This window comes from Hypomesus transpacificus, chromosome 1, assembly GCF_021917145.1.
Source record: "Hypomesus transpacificus isolate Combined female chromosome 1, fHypTra1, whole genome shotgun sequence".
NCBI classification, from domain to species: Eukaryota; Metazoa; Chordata; class Actinopteri; order Osmeriformes; family Osmeridae; genus Hypomesus; species Hypomesus transpacificus.
Genome location: NC_061060.1, coordinates 8,947,563 through 8,969,771, shown reverse-complemented (window position 1 = coordinate 8,969,771; position 22,209 = coordinate 8,947,563). Strand labels below are relative to the sequence as shown.

The following is a 22,209-nucleotide window of genomic DNA, read 5'->3' as shown; positions in this document are numbered from 1 at the left end:
AAACTCCTAGTCTCACTCTCTGTTCCGTACATACTGGCCAAACTCCTAGTCTCACTCTATGTTCTCTTCTGTACTTCACTCACACTTCATCTTCACATTTCTCACCCTCTCAGGCACACACATTATTACACTTTCTCTTTGCCAAAGTCCATGTCCACCAATGCCTTTGCCATGTTCCAAATTCAATTTCTTTCTCCTCAATTGTTGCACAGTTGGCCTGGCAGCATGATGCTCTCTCCCCTATCCTCAGATGTCTTGGAGCACTGTCTCCAATAACGACAAGCATGACTTCTGCTCGGACATCTGCTCTCTTCTTCCCTGTATTATTTTCTCTCTCTCTCCCTCTCTCTACCTCTGCCTCTCATCCATGCTATCTCTAAAGCCATTTGCCATCTCATGGTTGGAGGAGTCAACATTGTTTATATTCAGAGAAGCAACATGGTGAAGGGAGAAGGAGGAGGAGGAAAAGGAGAGAGGGGGGGTGCTCTCTGATTGTTTACCCGGCCTGGCAGACTCCCAGGCAGGCAAGCAGGGAGACACCATGTCCCTGCTGTCACCCCACCTCCTCCCCACCCCCCCCACATGTCCCTCTCAACGCAGATTGGCTTCTCCACCCAACCCCCTCTCCACACTCGCAGGCCGAACCAATTCCACCCAAGAGCCTCAAAGACAAATTAAACATGATAAAATGTCACAACTCTGGGCCTGGAGTGTGCAGGGGGATTGTAGTAGGGGAGCTGGCCTCTGTGCACTTTTTGATTTGTATGGAAATTAGGAGAGTCCGGCTGCAGGTGGATCCAATGCACTTCCTTGACCAGAGAAAGTTTGCTATCAAGATAAAGGGGATAACATTTGCAATTACAAATGATCATTTCCATAACAACATGGCTGGTGGAATTTGCGTTTCGATCTCATTTAAGTCCAGATGATGTAAGGAGCTGGCAGCTGGGATGAAAGGGTGTGGGTAGCAGACTGGTGTGGAGGGATCCAGTGTAGCAGAGAGAATGTGAGGGTGTCACTTGACTAAAACAACAGCTATCTGCACCTGGAATGACTATCCAGTAACAAAAATGTTTTTACTTACATATATTGTATTTATACTTTTACTTGACATTGTTATTGTCATATGTTTTATTTAAAAACAAATCTTAGTTATTTTGATCTTGTTTAGCTTTTACTCTTTTTTAATTGGCGCTATGCTGTTAACTGGGGTCTTGTCTTAAGCATGTCATTATACCAGTAACACTGTCACTCTGAATATTTGATCAATAAAATACTGACTGAGACAAAGTGTCAGATATGGTTTCAGAGGGCTAAATGGCTTAGCTGCAGATGAGACTGAGTGAAGTGTGCCCTGCTTGGTAGGAAGACTGCAGAAGACACGTTCCCTGGTTACCTGCAGTGATGAGAGGAGATACTTCCCATCTCCAAGGTCAATGTTGACACTGTAAAGAAACACGGCACACTAAAGACGTCACATGTGGAGGCGTTTGGTTCAGATTGGCATACACGTTCGGTCTCATGATATTTCAACCATGTTCACAGAAAAGATTGCTTCAAAGCCAACATGTACATGAATTCGCCAAGATGTGAATTGATCTAAATCCATTTAAAAATATTTTCGACATTCAATGTCCTGAATAACTAATGTAGCAGGTGGAGAATAACCAAATAAGAGAATACAGCAGAGTAGTCTGGCACAACCTCACACTTTCATTACTCAAAGAAAAACATTGGACAAGAACAACCTTGCCAGAGGACAAGCCATTGAGGGCTGTACAGTTGTAACAGTGTGTGCTAGACTGCCAGAAAAGAGGGAACAAGAAAGTCTGAGAGCGGGAGAGACAAACCCAGGGAGAGATGGAGTGAGATAGAGAAGAGACACCTGGAGATACAGAGAGAAAGAAAAAGAGGGAGACAGACCCAAAAAGAGGAAGAGAGAAAGAGAGAGAGAGAGAGAGAGAGAGAGAGAGAGAGAGAGAGAGAGAGAGAGAGAGAGAAAGCACTGAGCGCACAGAGGTTATTAAAGTTAGCTTTTGATGAATGTTACAAAGTGTACCTGAAGGCAAATAAAACTAGCAGGACACAGTTTAGGGAGTCTCAGACAGGCAGGTATTAAGGCAGGCTAATATTTGGGGGCTTCCAGTTAAAGTGCACAGCGAAAGCCAGAATAGCTCTCATCTGAGTAGAGAAAATTAAAATCAGTGGGACACCGCAGGAAGCAATATGAAGTGGAAAATGGCGGAAAAAACAGTCGCCCTGAAACTCCCTGTCTATCCAGGTCACCCCCTGCGGTACTGCTAATGTACAATAAACCAATTACATGTCATTAATATTTAAGGGCTTCATTTCCCCTCAAAATGTGATGTATTAAAACCCAAATAGGAGAAACCATTGACCCAGAGACAGACACAGTAGGCGAGCTGCTCCAAAACAGAGAGAAATTACCATCAGGTGCATTCTGTTTTATTGAGACAAATTGTTCCTGTGTGAGACAGCAATTATACTGGCCCCCCTTCTGAAACATGTAGAGAGACACCATCTGATGCCCTCATGGCTGTCTTATTCATATTAAAACTCATATTTGATTATCTGCTCTGTATTTGGGTCCACATGATTATGGGCATCTCCAAACATGTTCAAACCAATTGAAGTGATGTTGATCTTGGGTTATCAACACATGCTGGCAAAAGAATACAACTCTTCTTCCTTCCCAGACCATTCTGGTGGTTTATCAACAAGGAGAGTGCCAAACACACTTGTTATCTTATTTGGGCGAGAATGCTGTTGTCTGCTCTGTGAGTGAGTGAGTGAGTGTGTGTGTGTGTGTGTGTGTGTGCGTACATGTTAGCAAGACACTGGCCAGCCTTGACTCCAGATGGACACAGAGAGGTCCAAGGCTGAGTGCATGTGTGGAGCCAGGGAGAACGGGGGGGGGGGGACAACGACACAGGATGTTGAGAGAGAAGAGAACCGAGCGGAGAGGAACAAGGAGGCTGAGGCAGCCTTGGCAGATGCTCCCCTCCATTTAATAAACAGCATCAGCAATAAACAGCCCTGTCCTCGGGGAAGAGAGGACACGATGAAGCCCCCATTCCCAGCGTTTCAACAGACAAGCTATCAAAAGCCCCCATCATCATCCAACACCCTCCCAGTGTTGAACATGCAATGCTAGACCAAAAACTCCACTGACGGGTCCTGGTCTGAGGAAGCAAGCCTCGACTCATTTGCCAAAAGCACATTACACTGTCTGTATCTGAGGAGGCAGTGTTCTAGAGGCAGAGTGGGGATTTCTCGCAAAGGTCTATAATAGTACCCCACATCGGTATTAGTCAACAAGGACCAGTCCAAAATCTGTAGGTAGCTTGTGTGGGCGACCCTGTGGAGTTCAGTCACCAATGTTACTCCGCCAGGAAGCTGGTTCGAAGGTGGGCAGAAGCCCCTTTCTGGATGTCATCCGTTTCATATCAGGCGTTCAGGCGGTGTTGTGTTGGCCGAGACCACAGCACGACAGCAGAGGCCACGCGTGAGTGCTTTTGATCAGGCCCGGGTCTACCCTGGTGTTAACACAGTTATTAGGGGACTTATTAGGGGAGCCAGGGAGCCGGCTAAACCCCCCACTGATTCCATCATTACTGGATCCCAGAAAGGATCATTACTGCCCTGCTGTCGGGGCTTTGTAGCAGGGATTGAGGCTTGGCTGGTGGGCAGCCGCCAGGGTGGCTGGCTGTGTGTGTGTGTGTGTGTGGAGGGGGGGGGGGGGGGGGGAGGGGGGGGGGGGGGGGGGGGGGGGGAATACCGCTGAGGGATTTGATCAAATCCTAGGTGATAAATGGAGGGAATCTACCCAGGTCAGACATCTCCAGGAGCCCAAGTTCTGGTCACTTTTTTTTCTCTATAAGCTGGCCTGTATAGGTGATAACACAAACTCCCTTTGCAGCAGGGGGAATTGGGAGAGAGGCCTTCACTAAAGAGCAGGTCTTTATTGTAGGAAAGTGAAACATGACCATACAGTCTAGAAGTGGACATGATGACACGCAAGCATGAATCCTGTGGGAAACCCAATGTGCAGATGAATGAATGTGTTGGATGTGACAACTATACATTCACTGGTACATGTCACACCTCTTCACCCGTTATTAACGAAGGCTTTCCAACTACAATCAGTGAGGTCATCTCACACAAACTAGACATGTTGCCTGCAAAGTCATTCTACATGGGAACTGACCTTTCTGTGGGTTTCCATAAGAAATATTAGTCCCTCGAATGGATTCACTTCAAAACAAGGCAGGATCGCTGTATCATTGACTGCAGAGGGGTTTTTAATAGCTCGTCTAAACTTAAAGGAGTGGTTCAGACCAAAGGACCATGACCCCACTTTCTATGTTGGCTGGCCGCAGGCGCAAGATGGAGCGCGTTCATTAGAGGCCTCGCTGTCATTAGCACAGGAGCATGCTGGGAGAGGAGTGGCCCATGACCCCACTCAGCTAGGTCGAGTGTAACCCCCGGCTTCTCCCTTAAGAGAAATCACTGGACGTCCTTCCATGCGTCTTACTCCGATGTTTGGTTTTGAGCTTCACTTGTGGAAGATTGAGAAGAGCCGTCCACTGGACTGGTCCTCACAGGGAGAAGAGGAAGACCCATGGAGGAGAAGAGGGAGCGTTGTCTACCCCCCCCCCCCCCCCACCCCCCCCCCCCCCTTATCTGGCCCTTACTGACGGCGGGTTAACTGCTGTGCATGTTTTTGTTGACTTTGTATTCAGTTCCACTTGTGTGTTAGCAGAAGTAGCACACAACGGAAAGAAAGCTGATATGTACAAAAGCGTATACATTTTGTTCTTCTTACAAAGCTATAATTTCACTGAACTTGACTTCCTTCGCTGGGGGTGTTAAGAAAACATGCCAGAGTCAACATGTCATTATTACAAGAAGTCATCGCTGCACTTTCTCTATTTAAGAGTTAGCTTCAGAGATCGAGGAAACCTATTAGAGGAGAAAGAGAGGGGAAGGGGAGGGGTGGGGGTTGACCAGCATCAATCTTATTTCAAACAGAACCGAAAAGCTCCAACCCGAAACTGAATTGCTTTTCAAATGCAGCGGGCCATGCTACGCGTTCAATCCACGAGTGCATCTGATTTGATCCCGGGAGCAGAAAGCAGGCACAACCACTGATTGATACCGCGGAGTGAAAGGAGTCGAGGGTAAAGGAAAAGAGAGAAAGAAAGTGAGAGACGGCGAATGAGGGATTGAGTCGGAAAAGGCCAAACAACCAGCTGTGTGTGTAGGGGGGGAAACAAAATAACAATACAATGAAGCAGGCGGGCTGCCCGGCAGCAGCGATATAAATACAGCAGAACAAATAGAACCAGCACAAGGGGACACTTACATTTCCCCCAGCCCTGCAGTGATGTCTGACCGACTGAAGAAGAAGGAGAGGTTACTGGGGAGCAACTTGGAAGAAAAGGGGTTGAAGGATTGATTGCGCTGCCTCGTGGCCCTGTGTGGCCTGGCTGGGACGGAGGGGCTCTCGGGGGTGACTTGGACGGAGGAGCAGGGTACAGGTGGAGGTCACCTGGCCGTGGCTCCAACGACCCACTATTCTGCTGACACAGCTCTCTGAAAGGTCAAAGCAGCACTTATTTTCCTCTATCTGGATGGATGGGGTCAATATATATGGGTGAGGAGAGCTGAGTATTCAATGAATACCTGCCCACTTCATTACTAGAGCTGCAGTTAGGAAGGGCTGAGCATGTTTGGAAAAGTTAAGATATGCAAGCCAGTGCACCACAGTGACACAGTCTACTGTACTTCCAACAGTCCCTTCAGTGATGTATTTAGCTGGGGAGCTGTGTGGATGTTGCTGTAACTGTGGCAAGGCACAACTAATTGGATATACAGTATGAATCTGATCATCTTAAAAGGCTGGAAGCTGAGCTTGAAATCCCTATTGATTATGTTGTCCCTTTGTTGTTAAAACCTATTAAAGGTCTGTGGCTCTTGAACCAGCAGGAGACTTGTAGTAGTTGTACACTCCCAGTGGTTTCTGGGCTAAAGTTCTCTGAGTGAAATGTGCGCTGATGAAGGTTAGAAAAGTGCTGTTGGTTGGTTGTAGGTTTGTTTTGTTTTTTCCTTGGTTGTTGTTCTTTGACAATGACAGTAACAAGCATGACTCCCAGGGAACAGTGAGTTAACACAAGCCTTTTTGCACCATGTTCTGGGGGCAGCTCCACAGGGAAGGCATTTACACCTGCTTGCCTCATCCTTCACGATACAACAGTCCCCAGACGCGTGCTTCACTTATAAATACCAGCCTTGAGATAAAGGAGCAGAAGGGAAGGGAAAGAAAAGAGAGAGAAAAACCAACTCGTTAAGTGCAGGGCCAAAAACGGCGCTACATAAACGAAGGGACAAATTTCCAGATAAATGAAGTCGGTTTGTTCCAGCGATTGGTTTGGCAGTTCAGCTGTGAGGATTTATAGTGTGTGGTACCACTGTTAGATGGACAGACCCTCACAAACTCATTCACCCACGCAGACATGATGTTTCTTAACCCCTTTCTGCAACTGCTGAGGTACCAGTATGAACCACTTGCTTAGGTGAAACACATGAAAAGCGTATTTTGTCGGTATTTGAAGCACCTGCCAACTTGATTTGAACTGCACTGGAAAGCTATAAAATAACAGTCAGCATGAGAAGGTCCTTGACAAACGTTGCATATTTGAATATAGTATATTTACAGTTGAGATCAATTAGATATCACATGTTTCAATGAGACTGTCTACTAATGCAGTAGGTGCTATCCAAATTTGGTAGAATCTTAAAAGCCCAGAAAGTGTGCTTGCTCCGTGCAACAACTAAAACGCCAACAACATTGTAAATACATAATTATAATAAAATAAGGGGGATATCAAACATTAAACAGCATTTTATTCATGAGAATCTACTGTTTCTACAGTAGGGGGTATCTGATAAGAATCCATAAAAACCCGTTGTGAGTGTGGCCTACTGGGATGCCAGCAAAAGCACATAAGTAACAGAGGCTCTACTGTGCTATGTGCTGTATAGAAGGCGGAAAAAAGGCACCATTAGATGTAATATGCATGTAAACAGAATTCAATGTTCTATCTCTTTCTCCCTCTCTGCATGTGTTAGTTCATCAGCTCACTTCCTAGCTGATTCCCATGAGTAGGGTGAGACTGAACGCCAATGCCAGCCGGATGGCTGTCCACACAGACAGGAAAGTTGACTTTCAAGTAATAACCACAAAGCTCAGGCACAGAAGAGTGCTGCATGACAGGGTTCTAGCTATGATCCACCCCCCACTTCACCCTCAATACCCCCACCCATCCCCTCTACCCAACACCCTCCCACCTCCCAATGAAGGACTGTCCACATGAAGCAGGGGTGTCCACATGCTGTCAGAGAGCTAGCTAACAATGGCATTGTCATGGGAGGAATAAATATTCCCCTCACACACACACACACACACACACACACACACACACACACACAAACGACTCAGAAAACAAACAGGCTTTCTTTAGACTGTGTTATTCATCAGCGAGTGTGGCAGGCAGGATGTGTATCTGAGAAACAAACGGTCTGGGACGGGAGAGTCCCTGAGCTACATCCACAAGCTATGCTTCTCCGAAGGACCAGCCACTGGTCTGGAAAAAGCAGCAGTCAAGTCAAGCATGACTGTCCTCAGTATACATAAACACACACACAAAAACAAACAGAGAAACCTGCCAAAACCGTACTCAGTAGATACAGCACAATGAGTTAGGATGATAAATAACAAATGAACTGAGAAGGTTTCCACTGTGTCAGTAGGATGAAAGCACCTGTTTCATCCAGCCTAGAAGTGGCTTCATGCAGTATGAGTTGTGTTCGCCATAGCAACAGGCAGGATAAAAAAAATCTTACCTTTGGTCTTGGACGAGAAGCTGAGGGAGAGTTGGGCTAGGAGGTCAGGATGCTCAAACTTGTCTTCCTTTGCTTTGATCCAGAAGCAATTCTCTGCCATTTCCTGAGGCACTATCTGCAATGACACAGGAAAAGTTCCATTATCTGCACAATCAAACGCTGCCATTCCACATGCCCTTCCTGCCACTCAAAATAGCAGTTCCCAACAAAACCTCTCGCTTTCACTTCCAAAAAAGGAATGGAAAAAAACGAACATTTCAAGTGTATTTAAAAACATAAATGGAGACACAACAGTGCAACTATGCACTCTCACAGTTCAGTGGAACATTTGCATGAAAGGGGACGAGGTCCTGTGAGATTAGGGAACAATAACATGTGGATAGACCCTTGCTGAACCCGAGACTTTAAGGCTGTCATCTCATTCTCCACAGGAGAATTGGAACGCCTCTCGACACGACACACACCTAACCGCAAGGCTTCAATTGTTTACGCAGCATCTAGCGCCCCGCGTTAAGTACTGTTACCCCAGCTGCTGTCTGCCAAAACATATGGAACGAGCACCTCCGTGCTGTTTGTGATGATAATTGCCTACTAATGTGCGTGGTGCTGTCCTTCGCCAGTCCATTATGGGATGTGTCGAGTGGCTCTGCGATGGCACTTGCCGTGGCACTCGTGTGCGGGCAGGACAAGCGGCTTGTTGCACCCCTGTCATTAGCCCTTTGACAACACGAGGAGCGACAGCCCCCCCGGAGCCTGAGCACCTGATCTAGAGGGAGACACGGGTACAGGGAGAGGGCTCCACTTGATAACAGGCATTTGGTGTAAAAGCCATGGAGCCAGACAAGCGAGGGGGAGGGAGGCTCACTGGCAGAGTGTTGTAATGGTGGCCAAAGGGCCTTTAATGGAGAACAGGGCCAATGAGAAGTAGAAGTTGTGTACAGCAGAGGTTGTGGCCGCCTATTGTTGGGAGTGCAGCACCAGTGGGCTTCTCTTCTGCTACCAAGGCCCATTTCGAACAAATTGAAAGTGGTCGATGCCAACCCCATAGCCTGTACAATTTGAACTGCAGAACTGCAAAAGGCTCTGAAAGGCTAGTGAAATAGCATACAAAACAAACAAAAAGAAACAAAATAGGTTTGATTTTCCCTATGTACTTCACAGCCAGATGGGAACAATGTACACATCCTTATAAGGGTCCAAGTATGCAGGCACTGTAAAGACTGAGTAAGAAGAGAATAATTGGCAATGACTCTGACTCTAAAGGGTCCAATTCAAATACTCTGAGTGATTGCTTTGAAGTTTGACAGCTAAGACACAAAGACAAACTATTGTGAATACAAAGTTCAGGGCAGACTAGAATGGCTGCCATTGTGAACACTGATGATGGCCTATCGAACTTTACAAAGAAATGCTAAACCGCAGCATTAGAAAGTCTGTTCACATTATTCCATGGAATTATTGGTTGCGAACGACTTCCCAGGTTCCGGGAACAAGGAAATGGTTTTGGATCCTGTCTCGCTTCTGCCTTGTGCATTTATGTCTTTGTAAGAGTATTGTTGTGCTAATTTATATAATTGCAGCAGCATCACCCTAAAAAGGATAATTATAGTTCTGCATCGTTGTAAATCCAAATTGACTGGTCTATAGACAATTGCATTGTTCAGCCCAAATCTTGCAGTGGCAGAGAAAAAAATAATAATAACGTTATCATGTTCAGGGATCATCATCACCATAAAACAGGGATGTACTTTGGCAGTATGAATGTCTGAATATTGTGCAAATGATAAAATCAATAGTATAAACAAATGGGAATTTCTAAATGTGTGTGTGTTTGTGTGTGAGAAAGTATGTAATGTACAGTATACATTTGAATATTTACAACAAAAAATATGGGTGTAAAAAACATGCAAGGGATGTGAACCACATGTGAGCACAACACAACGACTTGAATGGAGCCTGTCACTCAGCTTGCCCATGTAACATGACAACAGCTATTGACAGCAACCCACAACAGCCCCGAGCCACACTTCCACCACACTCAGTGAACTATGTAACATAACAGCACGCTTAACACCACCCTGGGATGTCCTACCCTACAACCTCCACCCCTAGTCTCGACACTAAGTTCAGCTTCAGACTGGACTGGCAAGTCCCCTTGGTACAAAATAAGATAACTTTGACGACTGCCTAATTCAACATCCCACTAACCTTGAAGGTGGTCCAGTCTTTGTGTGTTAAACTAATGTGGGAAGGTCTCTTCCTTTTTCAGTGAAGTGTGTTTTAAGATGATTGTATTTTCACACATACCCCCTTCAAATCAACCAGGTTTTCCCTGCTGTAAATGTGTGGTGGCTAGGTGTGGGCTGTGTGCAGCCTGAAAAACGGTGTAATCATATGCTCTCCCCTCTGAACATGTTGTTCCCCCGTGTAGCTGCGCTAACCAGAGGAGAAATTGCATTACACTACCTCCAGGCAGCAATCTCCTATGTCAATGCTTGAAAATATGTTACATGCAAAAAATGTATACAGTAAAATGTCTATGACTCCTGGCTGGATTCCAAGCATTTTTCACTTTTTATAAATATGTATTTTTATTGTATCCAGCTGAGATGATAAGAGTCTCCTTTGGGTGATTCTTAAAAATCAAGTCAAGCGTGTTGACTGTCTCCCCAATTTAATTCTCGCTTCCCCCTTGTATCTCTCTTCCTCCATGTCTCTATCTTCCTCCTTGTCTGTCTCTTCCTCCTTGTCTCTCTCTTCCTCCTTGTCTCTCTCTTCCTCCATGTCTCTCTCTTCCTCCTTGTCTCTCTCTTCCTCCTTGTCTCTCTCTTCCTCCTTGTCTCTCTCTTCCTCCTTGTCTCTCTCTTCCTCCTTGTCTCTCTCTTCCTCCTTGTCTCTCTCTTCCTCCTTGTCTCTCTCTTCCTCCTTGTCTCTATCTTCCTCCTTGTCTCTATCTTCCTCCTTGTCTCTCTCTTCCTCCTTGTCTCTCTCTTCCTCCATGTCTCTCTCTTCCTCCTTGTCTCTCTCTTCCTCCTTGTCTCTCTCTTCCTCCTTGTCTCTCTCTTCCTCCTTGTCTCTCTCTTCCTCCTTGTCTCTCTCTTCCTCCTTGTCTCTCTCTTCCTCCATGTCTCTCTCTTCCTCCTTGTCTCTCTCTTCCTCCTTGTCTCTCTCTTCCTCCTTGTCTCTCTCTTCCTCCTTGTCTCTATCTTCCTCCTTGTCTCTCTCTTCCTCCTTGTCTCTCTCTTCCTCCTTGTCTCTCTCTTCCTCCTTGTCTCTCTCTTCCTCCTTGTCTCTCTCTTCCTTCTTCCCCCTCTCCCTTGCCCTCCTTTTCCCTCTCCCTCTCACAAACACACAGGCTGCTTCTTTTCCTCCAACATATTCCCATAGAGGTACTGCATCATCAGCAAGATAAGGCTCCCTTCCTCTATCTTCACAGGCACCCAATAAACATGTACACATTCATATGTGCTGTGGTGCTTCAGATGGTGTGGATGGTGATGGGGTCGTACAGTTGTATGTATTCTTCACCTCCCGCATCTTTTTTTTTTTTTTTTTCCATAACACGGTGGTGCTGGCATCTCTATGCCTCCATCTGCTCCAAACAGAGAAGACAGATGACTCCAGTCTCACTTAATCGACACAAGAGACACAGATTGCTTTTCCTCAGGAGGCTATGAATGCCTTTGAGTGCTATCTAGTGCTATTTCATTTGCATGTCCCACCTCCAACGTCTGCCAAGGCAAGGTTAATGCACATGCATATTCCTTCCATTCAGCACAGGAAAATAGACGTGTCAAAGAGGGCTTGTGAATATAAACACGTTCTACCAACAGACATGACACACATGCACGCACGCAAAAATATATGTGTGTGCATGTGTGTATATATGCACGCCCTAACCCCCACACACACACACACACACACACACACATTGGTGCATAGAGAGAGAGAGAGAACAAGAGAATAATAATGAGACAAATGTGTTCTCTCTAACTGTATACTAAAACAGCTTTCCACTTATTGGTTGATGTGTAATGATAAATAATATTACCTGGGTCACTGTACCTGAATGGATTGGCAAACAATGTTGTTTATGAATAACAACCATAAATCAAGGCATTAATTCATCAATCCATATGTTTTCCAAAATGTCAGAGTAAATAGCCACAACCAATAAGTGGGAAACTGTTTGTGTGTCACTAATGAACTTCAACTATTACATTATTTTTATTTTTACTATATTTAATTTAGAAAAATAAATTGAGGAGGGGGGGCTGAATCTAAGTTAGTTAGTGATTTTGGCATGTGTCAATAATTAAAAAGAACCCTGAGAGTTCAAACATAAGCATATGCAAAGCACAAAAACATGAATGGCATTTGCAATTCTGAGAGGTCCTGAGGCAATGGAACCATGGTAAAATAAAAACCCACATTAAGAAGAATGCCCTTCTGAAATCCTATGAGAATTGTAGCATGTTACACAACCAAAACTCTTTCTCAAGTGACATTAGCTGGAAGTGTAAGTGCAAGGACAAATGATGCTAGGTGTGAGTGCAATTGAACATAGTTTACAGCGGGATCTTAATGACTAAGTGTGGGGGATTGTTGACCCTCGGAGAATGCCAAACATGAATAGACTTGGAGTCACCATGGAGCTCAAAGTAGATTGGACCTTCAGGTCCCTTTAAAATGTTTCTTTTCATTATGGAAGAACTCAAATCTAAAAATCAAGCAGACAACCTCGGCATTATTCACAACAGCATTAGGACAAATTCTGTAATTATGTCATTTCAACACAGAATGAGAGTCATAAATAAAGTTGACGTCCAACAGGTTGTGTCACCGTACCTTGGACCAGTTGACCCTCTTCATAACCGTCTCAGGCTTGTAGATCTTCTTGGGCTCCAGTCCGTAAGGCAGCTTGATGACAGGCATGGCAGGGGGCGGAATGGCAAATCCTGGAGGCCCTCCGGGGGGCGGTGGTGGGCCACAGCCTGGTGGAGGTGGGGGTCCACCACCTGGAGGAGGAGGGGGAGGAGGTGGCATGCCGGCCATGCCGGGGGGAGGTGGTGGAGGAGGAGGAGGAGGAGGGGGACCTCCGCCAGGTGGGGGCGGCGGTGGGGGAGGCGGGGGAGGGGGTGGAGGGGCCGCCCCCCCTGCTATGGGTGTTGCTGGGGGCACTCCAGTCCCAGCTGCTGCCGGTCCGGCTGCAATCTGTTGACACGAGAGAGTGATGTCAGAGACGGTACGACACCCCTCCCCCCATAAATCCCTGTCAGTCAAGATCAGGGTCTGGGGACCTGGGGCCCAATGCTTTTACCACCATTACATGACTTTCACCCTCAAAGCTGGTGTAATGCATTTGGGATGCTGTGAGTGAATTTGTATTTGTGTTTCTATGTCTATGTGTGTGTGTGTGTGTGTGTGTGTGTGTGTGTGTGTACCCATGTGTGTGTGTGTTTTTTGCTAAGTGTGAGGACAGTTGATAAAAGCATGGCAAGGGACTGTTGTAACCCTCTTTCAGCTCCGGTCACATTCCCTAACAGAACTAGATGTTTTCTCTACTGCAAAGAGAATGGTGATGCCCCATCAAATCTCAGAGGAGTTCTTAGTTCCAATGCTTCAGCTGGGAGTCTGGGTTATTTGGATTCCTTGAGCTGAGGTCCCAGATATATTAAATGTAGTTCAAATGTAGGGAGATACCTCATGCTCTCCACTACCAGTGTTCATTATGAGTTTCCTGATGTGTGGCTGTGGGTGTTGTGCGTGCAGCATTGTAAGTTAACATTAATTGCTTTCAGTACTGGGTGATAACTTAACTGTGTGTGTGCATATTGTTTTTTTTACAGAGTAAATGTCACCCCTTGCAAGATTTCCTTGCATGGAAAGCTGATAAAATGGTTACATAAAATACTTTACAAAAAAAACGAGTACACTTTGGACCCCATATATCTATGTGTGGTCTGCTGAGGGACACCATCTGTAAGCATGTGTAGTGGGATTCTAAAAGCTATGGTCACTGTCAGTGCTGTGGTCATCGGAGAACACAGGGGACTTGTACGACAGACAAGCAGAGGGCAAAAGAAAGGCAAGGAAAAAAGAATGTGTCAGTGTAACATGCGTTCATTTTGAAGAATAATTTCCATGACGAGAACATAATTTATTTCGTATTTAAGGAAAAGTCACGCTGTTCAAACGTTTTACCGCGCGATGCCTATGTATGATTCGGTACGCATTTCATTTAATCAGAGCCCGTAATAGGTGAGCCTGAACTGTTGGGAGTTGATTAACAGGAAAATTGCTTCTGCAATTTGCTAATAGATAAAGTGTATGAAAGTGATACCGCCACCTGAACCAGTTTAGCTAATGAGAACCCTAATGGAATTCTAAAACTATACCAACACTTACTCCAGCAATCTCGGCCAGAGCTATACGTACATATGGTGCTGTATTCACAATTAAACATATTACCTGTTTGTATGTCATTGGCACAAAGGCGTAAACATAGGGGAGGTAGCAGGAGAGGGTCGCCCATGGTTTTACAGAAAGATAAGAAATGTTGCCACAGCATGCTAAAGTCCAGATGAAAGATTCTGGCAAAGACAGGCTATTAGGCAGCAGACAGGAGTGAATTAAACCCATTACTGATAAGAGCCAGACCTGGACACATCTACCCTATCAAGGGGCTTGACAGTATAAACATTTTTCTTTTTCTTTTTATATAATCCTTGATAACAGTCGTGAAAGACTGTTAAGAGACAAAACATATGCAGATAGAAGAATTAGAGGTGCCATAGCATAGATAGGGTGTGACCTTTAGTTTAGATTAGGGGCCTTTATTCGGAAAAGTTGCCCAGCACTTTTCCAATAACACTGACTGCGAGCAAGTTTCTCATTTCCGAAACCAATTCCCTTCCAAGTGGCCTTCCCCCTGCTCTCTTGATTACGTGGGTAATATGTGACTGGTCTCATCTTTAAAGGCATTACAAAGTGTTTGATTACACAATGCCATCAGCCGATTGTTTATTAGGAAGGAAATTAAAAAGGTGTATCGTGAGGAGCATTTGAGACCGGCAGCCCTGAGCCTCTCGACGAAAGCCCCCGTCCAATGATTATACGTCTGTCAATCTCCGGCCCGTCGTGGCCCATTTTCTCTTTTAAGATTAATACAAGAGAATGGCAGCAAATTAGCTGCTAAATTAGAGTGCCATCGTTGCCGCATTCAGAAGACCCCACTCACAGGCTTCCTCTCTCTTGCCCCCCCCCCCCCCCCCCCCCCCCACTCTGTCTCTCTCTTGCCTCTCCATCTCATTCTCTTTCGCTCCTTCTCGCCCATCTCTGTCTGTCTGTCTCTTTCCCTAACACCTTTTTGTTCTCTCATCGCACTGGGCCCTGCAGTGTCTAAAGAATGCTAATCAGGCCTAGTATTAAGCCCCACCCCAGGGATCTGAGCAATCTGATACTCTTCACACCCTCGGTCCCCAGATCAAAACTCAAACTACCTTGCCCCCAGCCAGCCAGCAACCCAAGCTTCTGGCTTCACATAGCAACATAGCTTTGTTTCTGGTGTTTCGGGTGTTGGCTGTTTCTTGTTGGGACTGGTTCACCTCTCCTCTCATAAGCATGTCTGAAGCTCACAGTTGTTTTGGCTGGGCTTTCATAGTAACAGTTGTTTTGGCTACGCTTTCCCAGTAACAGCCTAGGCTGGGATCACTGCTTGCTGGGGGTCATAGTGAGGTGAGTGGAGGTAGGCTGGTTGTCCTAATGGCTTTTTGGCAGCGAGCCATCTCCCTAGCCTCATCTGGAGCAGTGATTAGCGAAGCAGAGTGGGCTGATATGAAATCTAAGTCCTCTACTGTGATATTCACAGTGTTGAGGAATCAACAAGGGGGTCAGACTGGCTGGTAATTAACTAGGACTTTCATACAATTAAAGATTCCACCCATATATTATCGTTAATGAGCAATGGAGGTATTCGGTCAGAAAGTGTTTACTGACAAAAATTTAATTTCATTGGTGCCGATATTTTGATATGATGCTGGCATCTGATTAACCATTTATGTTGTATACAACTTTCTGTAGATTTATTTGAAGATTTCCCGGGCAGTATTATTTCCAGGCATGCAGGCAGGGTGGAGAGAGGGACACATAAGCACAGGAGACACCCACCTTGGCCTCAGTTTCCCTGATGAGTTTCTGAGCCTCTTTGAGCTTGTGTTTCTCACTAGTTAACTGGACAGACAGCACAATAACACACACACACACACAAACACACACAACAAACAGAGGGACAAGCACAGAAAGCAACAGAAATGTACACACAGAGGTAAGTTAGGAAGACAAAGATACAGAATACTAGTACATTGATTCCAGTACACCAAACACAGACACAAGTTAGAGCAGCAGAGTGTGCTACAGAAGGTATTAGTGTTAGAGACAAAGCAAGATATTAGCTTGAAGCACCATTGGAGTATGTGCATATTCACAGAATATGTGTGACTGTATGTTAACATCATAACACAACCTAAACATTGTTGAATCATAATCCTTCTAAACTGTAACCAGTGCAATCTATTAACTATCACATCATTGACCCCGGGGTGAGAATGACACAGTGGAAGATAGTTATGTTCAAACACAAGGCTCTCAGCAGCCCTACTGTGGTTCCACATGGTGTTTCACGCCACAGCAATTCTCACTCTTACACTAGTCTTTTTGATGGCCACCTCTCTCTCTCTCTCTCTCTCTCTCTCTCTCTCTCTCTCTCTCTCTCTCTCTCTCTCTCTCTCTCTCTCTCTCTCTCTCTCTCTCTCTCTCTCTCTCTCTCTCTCTCTCTCTCTCTCTCTCGCGAAGTACTGGGTTTTATACGAAGAAATGTACTTTAATACAGCATATTATGTGCTTTGATATTTCCCTCTGTGTGACCTCGCAAAAAAGAAAAAAGAAAAGCTTCAACAGGAGCGAGGGCATGGCTGGCTACATTGTCGGCAGCTGCTGTAACGTATGATACAGATTCATTCCTACAGAACCAGCGTTGCTGTGGACTGAGGAGAATTAAATATTTAACATGTTTAATGGAAAGGAGATGGAAACGTCCATGGTGCAGACCAAAAAAGGAATTCCATTTTGCGCGAGTTTTAAAAAGAGGCCATAGAGTGCCAATTTGAAGGGAAACTTTTTGTTTACGCTTCACCCTCTGGACTGGATCTCTATATTCAAAACCTTCACCCGCAAGGCCCAACTTTTCCCGGGACATGGCTGGGGTGAGTTTATTACTACACTTCAGACAGGTTCATTTGTAGGGCTGTGCAATAACGACATGTTCCAGCACATGTTAGCACAGTGCTGCCCGTTAATAACCTATCAAAATGCCCCCGGCGAGCATGTTAACTGCGACTACATTTGTGCTGGTGAACTGCTTGGCTGTAACTCATGGCAATGGCAGTGAACACATGGCAGCAACGAGCGCATTGTGAGCGCTACACTGTCATTACCTGTTCAGCTCGACGCAGTAATGAGAGAGAGCAGCAGGAAGACCGGTAGTGAGAGAGAGCAAAAGAAAGAGAGAGAGAGAGGTCTGCAATGCCTCCATCCAGACTCTGGGCTGTGCTGGGTCAGCTCCATGACCGCCAGGTTGTTAAAACCGATTAATGGGATGGCACACAGAGTGCTTTGAGGTAACAACGCAGTTTTACATTATTCATTCCAGCCTGAGCCAATTCTACGATTACCTCCCTCCATCTCCACCTCCTCTTCCTCCTCATCCAGCACAGATGGGTAAGCAAGGGTTAGGGGGCGGGTGGAACAGTTCCATTTGTTGCAATTTTATTGTGTCTTGTCGATGTTTACAGGGAAAACCTGTGCTCCATCAGATCAGGAGGATAATCAAACAGACACATCAAACGGCCTGCTTGTTATAATGCCAACGCTGCCTGAGACAGAGGCTCATTAAATGCCTGGGTTCACTGACAAGGTGTGAAGCAGGGGCGAGGAGACTCCCATGCTCTTATATCTGGGAGAGTTCTGTCGACAAGATGAGCAGTTTACACTTCATTCATATTCAATAAAATTCCAGATGCGGTGCGGGGAGCTTTGATGAACAAACTGAGTGTCTTCACATGGATTTAAAGGTTTGGTGCTCTGGAGGAAAATGGGAAAAATAGGAATCAGAAGGTGTCCCTGTGAGAGGTGTTTAACAACTCTGTACATTAAAGGCTATGGTATAATTGAAAAACCTTTTTTATTTGATACTTGCGTTATAGTTGCTACAGACAAATGCCATCTTTGACAATTTGAAATCCTAACTCGCTAAATTATCTAAATGGGCTACATGATAGTGATTTAACAAGTGACAAAATATGATGTTGGACCCAAAGCCAAAATAGATCAAATTCACTACAGGTTTGTGTTGCTGCTGGAGCCAATATGCAAGTCATTGAGAGAACCACTTCCAGGAACAAGTGGAATAAAAGCTGTAATTGGGTGAAAAGTGTTTCTAGTGTGCATCGCAACGTGTGTTTAAACTCGATTTTAGCCATGCCAAATTACCCACTGTGCTATGCCGATGCGCTCACAGCCCTATAGACGCTAGCTTCCTGTTAGCTCGCCTTTCTCCATCGAGGCACATGTCTGTTGATGTGAAACGCACCAGCAGCAGCGGGTCTTTGAAGGAGCATTCAGAGGAGCACAGGATGAAGAGGTCCGCCTCTCAAGGGCTTTCCTGCACTATACTACCTGTTAATGCACCACAAACAGCCTGGCTTCAAAAGACCCAGGCCTGCTGGGTATGTGTGGGTGTATGTGTGTGGAGGGAGGGAGGGAGGGGGGGGGGAGTTTATGGGAAGAAAGCTTTAAAAAAACACACATGCACACGCACACACACACAATCCACCGAGAGAACGCAAGTAAGCAGACGATGCCTTGATGTGCTCACTGCAGTGAGGAGAGGAAGAGAAAGAGGAGGGTTGGAGAGACAGAGCATCGAAAAAGAGGGGATGATAGAGAGTGATGAGAGGGGAGGAGGTGGAGTGCCACCATGGCCACTGTGATGGCCTCATGAATATGTGCGTGCGGCCGGGCAGTCGTTGGAGTGCTGAGCGAGTGATGAACGAGTTTGGCCGAGGGAGCAGGTAACGAGTGGTGACACGGCACTCAGGCAGATGAAGAGGGAGAGTAAGGACTGCACACAAATTAAGTGAAGTCTGGACGGGGAGAGAGGGCATAAGAGGGAGGGACGGGGGGGACTCGGTGTTGGCCAGGATGGGGGCCAAACCTTGCCGCTAATGCTTCCCTCCACATTCGATGAAGAACTGAGGAACAAAGGGTTGCCAGGGGCAGCCATGAACCTTAATGAAAGCAACTGCTCTTTGGGAACAGTCCAGAACACAAAGCTACATGTACTGGTAGACAAGGAGACAGAGAAATGGGGAAGAGAATGGACTTATGTACTGGCCGAATATTTGGTTTCGAAAGGATCATCTCTGGTATGGATTCTATAGCTCCTCTCAGCATTGGCTTCTATTAAATCCAGTAAGCAGTGAAGCAAAATGCTCTTTTGTCCCTAGGCAGCACTAAAGTGTGTCAAATTGGGTTAAGGAGGAAATAGCAGTCATTTGCTGTGCTGTGGTTGAAGAGGTTTGCTCTGGTAAAAGATGGTGGTGCGAGGGCCAGAAGAGAAAGGCAATCCATCCCTGTGCTGATAGAATTGCATAGAACAGGCTGCGATGGAGAAATTTACCAATATCAAATCCTACATTTTAAAAAGGAGATTGACCCTTTATTAAATCAAACGCTCTTGCATGGCTGAAAATACCCACTTAGAGCAATATTGCATCCGTGCTTGGGGTGGAAGGGTTTCAATTTGACCAAATTAACCAAAAAGTACTCCTCCTAACAACCATATTAGTGCCGGCCATGATGGCTTTCAATAACAACTTGTAAGGTCCACTTTCTAATGACGTGATCCATGTGGGGCTTTAAGCTTGATGTTTGAAGAGAGAGAGAAAGGAATACTTCCTGTACCAAAATGCTTCTGTCTAAATCGATAATATTGAACAGAAAAAGCTAAAAGGTGTTTGAATAGATGGATGACCCCCCCCCCCCCCCCGTTCTTCTCGCGTGGGGTTTACCTGTGACTGCAGGGTACGAATCTGACCCTCCAACTCTTTGATTTTCTCCTCCTTCTTCTGAGCCTCGGCTTGGGCCTCCTGCCGTGCGCTGAACTCCTCATCGAACTGCAACACACACACACACAGTGGTCAGTGGTGGTGCGTCGCGAGACGACAGTCAACCACAGGGAACGTCAACACCAGTACAGCCCGTCTCAAACACCGGTGGCTGGGGTCTAATGATAGCTCGTGGAGCCCTACCCCATGGTCCTCTGTCTGTGTTTTGGGTCTGGCTTTCATGTGTGGTGATAGGCCTAACCTTTGTGTAAATCCACCAGTGTCAGGACAATGTTTTCACTGCCGCAGCAGGAGGGAACCTGGCTTTCATTCCGCGCACACCCAGACCTCCTCAGATGTCCCCACACAGTGCCAGGGGTGCTGGGGCCGATGTGGGGGTGTTGCTACTGTCTGAGGAGGCCTCAAAGTGGGCTAGGGTGCCTTTTCATCTGACACAGGTCTGTGAGTCACAGCAGAGTAGGGTGGGGATGGCTGCAGCATCAAACCAATGCTCTATGGTGGTAGACAGCAGTCTGAAGGCAGATTGCCCCGCTTTTGGGTACCAGTGTCTCTCAGAGGCTGTGACGTGAACTAGGAACCGTACATCATTTATTTAGCATCAAGTACATCAACATTAAAAAGGTGCTGCTTGGTCATCACAGATTAGATAAAAGGGCGATGAACAGTGTCTGTACATATCTTAACTTGTGACCCTCCGCATCGTACAAACATCAAAGTGTACGTTGGCGCATCGATTCTTGTAATACAGATACAGATCATGTAGCTTCGCTGCCAGCTATTGATCGGGGCATGCAAATCAATAGCTTGTCTGGAAGCTCAGGAAAGAAAAGAGGGGAGGGGGCATACCAATAGGGGTAAAGGAATGATGAATTCCTCACCTTTTTGGAGAATTCAGCAGCCTTCTGCTCACTCTCATCCACCTTGGCTTTATCCACACACTGATCTGGAAGACACAACACCCGGAGGCATCCCTCACCGTGAGCAATCATGAAGTGCAGATCAGTTGCTGTCTACGTGGTTAACGGCCTATTTCAAATCCCTGGTTTGAGTGGATGTGAATTTTCAACCACGGAAGGAATTATGTGAGACGAAGGAAATGAGCAGAAGAAGAGGGGAAAAAACACCTGTCGTTCCTTATTTCTGTCTTGACGTATCCCCTGGGAGATAGAAATTCTGTTCTGCAGGTTGCCAATGTGATTTTAACAAAAACAACCTGAATCGTTGTTATTCAACTCATTAAAGCAGAGCAAAGAGAAAACATCTAATGCTGAATGTGTATTACTTCATGGATAGGCTTGGAAACTTTTAATGAGACTTTGTTGGCTCAGAAATGTTAGTGACACAATAGTGTAAAATGAAAAACAATAAAAAACAATTAACAAAGATGTATTAATTGTTCTCTATTAGAGGTAATGAATGACTGCATATCAAATTTAGAGCAAATAGACCTTGTTTCTGTATGATTCATGAGACACAGCTAATATAATGCCCTAACTGCATGAAAAAGCAGTTAATTCTTCTCCATTTTATGATGAGACATGATGTGCTATAGTCTTCCCACAGAGAATGCATTATGTATGCATAATTAGACTACCTTATCTTATATGTCAAGCAACTGCAGGTGTTACTGAGAGGAATCTCAGGGGCTAACAGGAAGATGATGAGAGGGAGCGCAGGATATTACAATATATTTTGTAACACGACTGATCCTCCCCACCCCTGTAGTTTCGAGAGAGAAAAAAAGTGACGATGATTGAAATTGACAGAGAGAAATATGAATTGTATACTGTTGTATCACAGCTTTGGCTATATTACTAAATAGTTGTCTATTTGGATTTTGTTTCCTAGCTGTGGTTAGAGAGTGGTATTGTGGTGCCGGTCTTTCAGCAGTCGTGCTGTGGATGAGATCATTTCAGAATGTGCAATGCAGTAATGGAGCCTACCTATTAGGTGGGTGAAGTCGACGTCCAATCTCTCCCTGTATCCAAAGTCTGGGTCCATGCCGCTGCGATGGAGTACCACCTGAGACACACATTCTTCTATCACCTTGTAGTACTGCGGCCTAAGAAGTCAAGGAACACAGCACTATTAAGACCCT

At 45.6% G+C, this 22,209-nt stretch overlaps 1 protein-coding gene across 4 annotated transcripts in view; it reads right to left on the bottom strand.

Moving 5' to 3' along the window:
• diaph2 (diaphanous-related formin 2) overlaps positions 1–22,209 on the bottom strand; it is a 232,401-nt gene that overhangs the window by 99,504 nt on the left and 110,688 nt on the right. For all 4 annotated transcript variants that reach the window (XM_047039318.1, XM_047039237.1, XM_047039480.1 and 1 more), the window contains 5 exons: positions 22,055–22,173; positions 20,990–21,054; positions 20,055–20,159; positions 12,775–13,140; positions 7,927–8,041 (listed from right to left, as the gene is read on the bottom strand). In XM_047039318.1, coding sequence (XP_046895274.1) covers positions 7,927–8,041; positions 12,775–13,140; positions 20,055–20,159; positions 20,990–21,054; positions 22,055–22,173 — 770 coding nt within the window. The remainder of the gene's footprint in view (positions 1–7,926; positions 8,042–12,774; positions 13,141–20,054; positions 20,160–20,989; positions 21,055–22,054; positions 22,174–22,209) is intronic.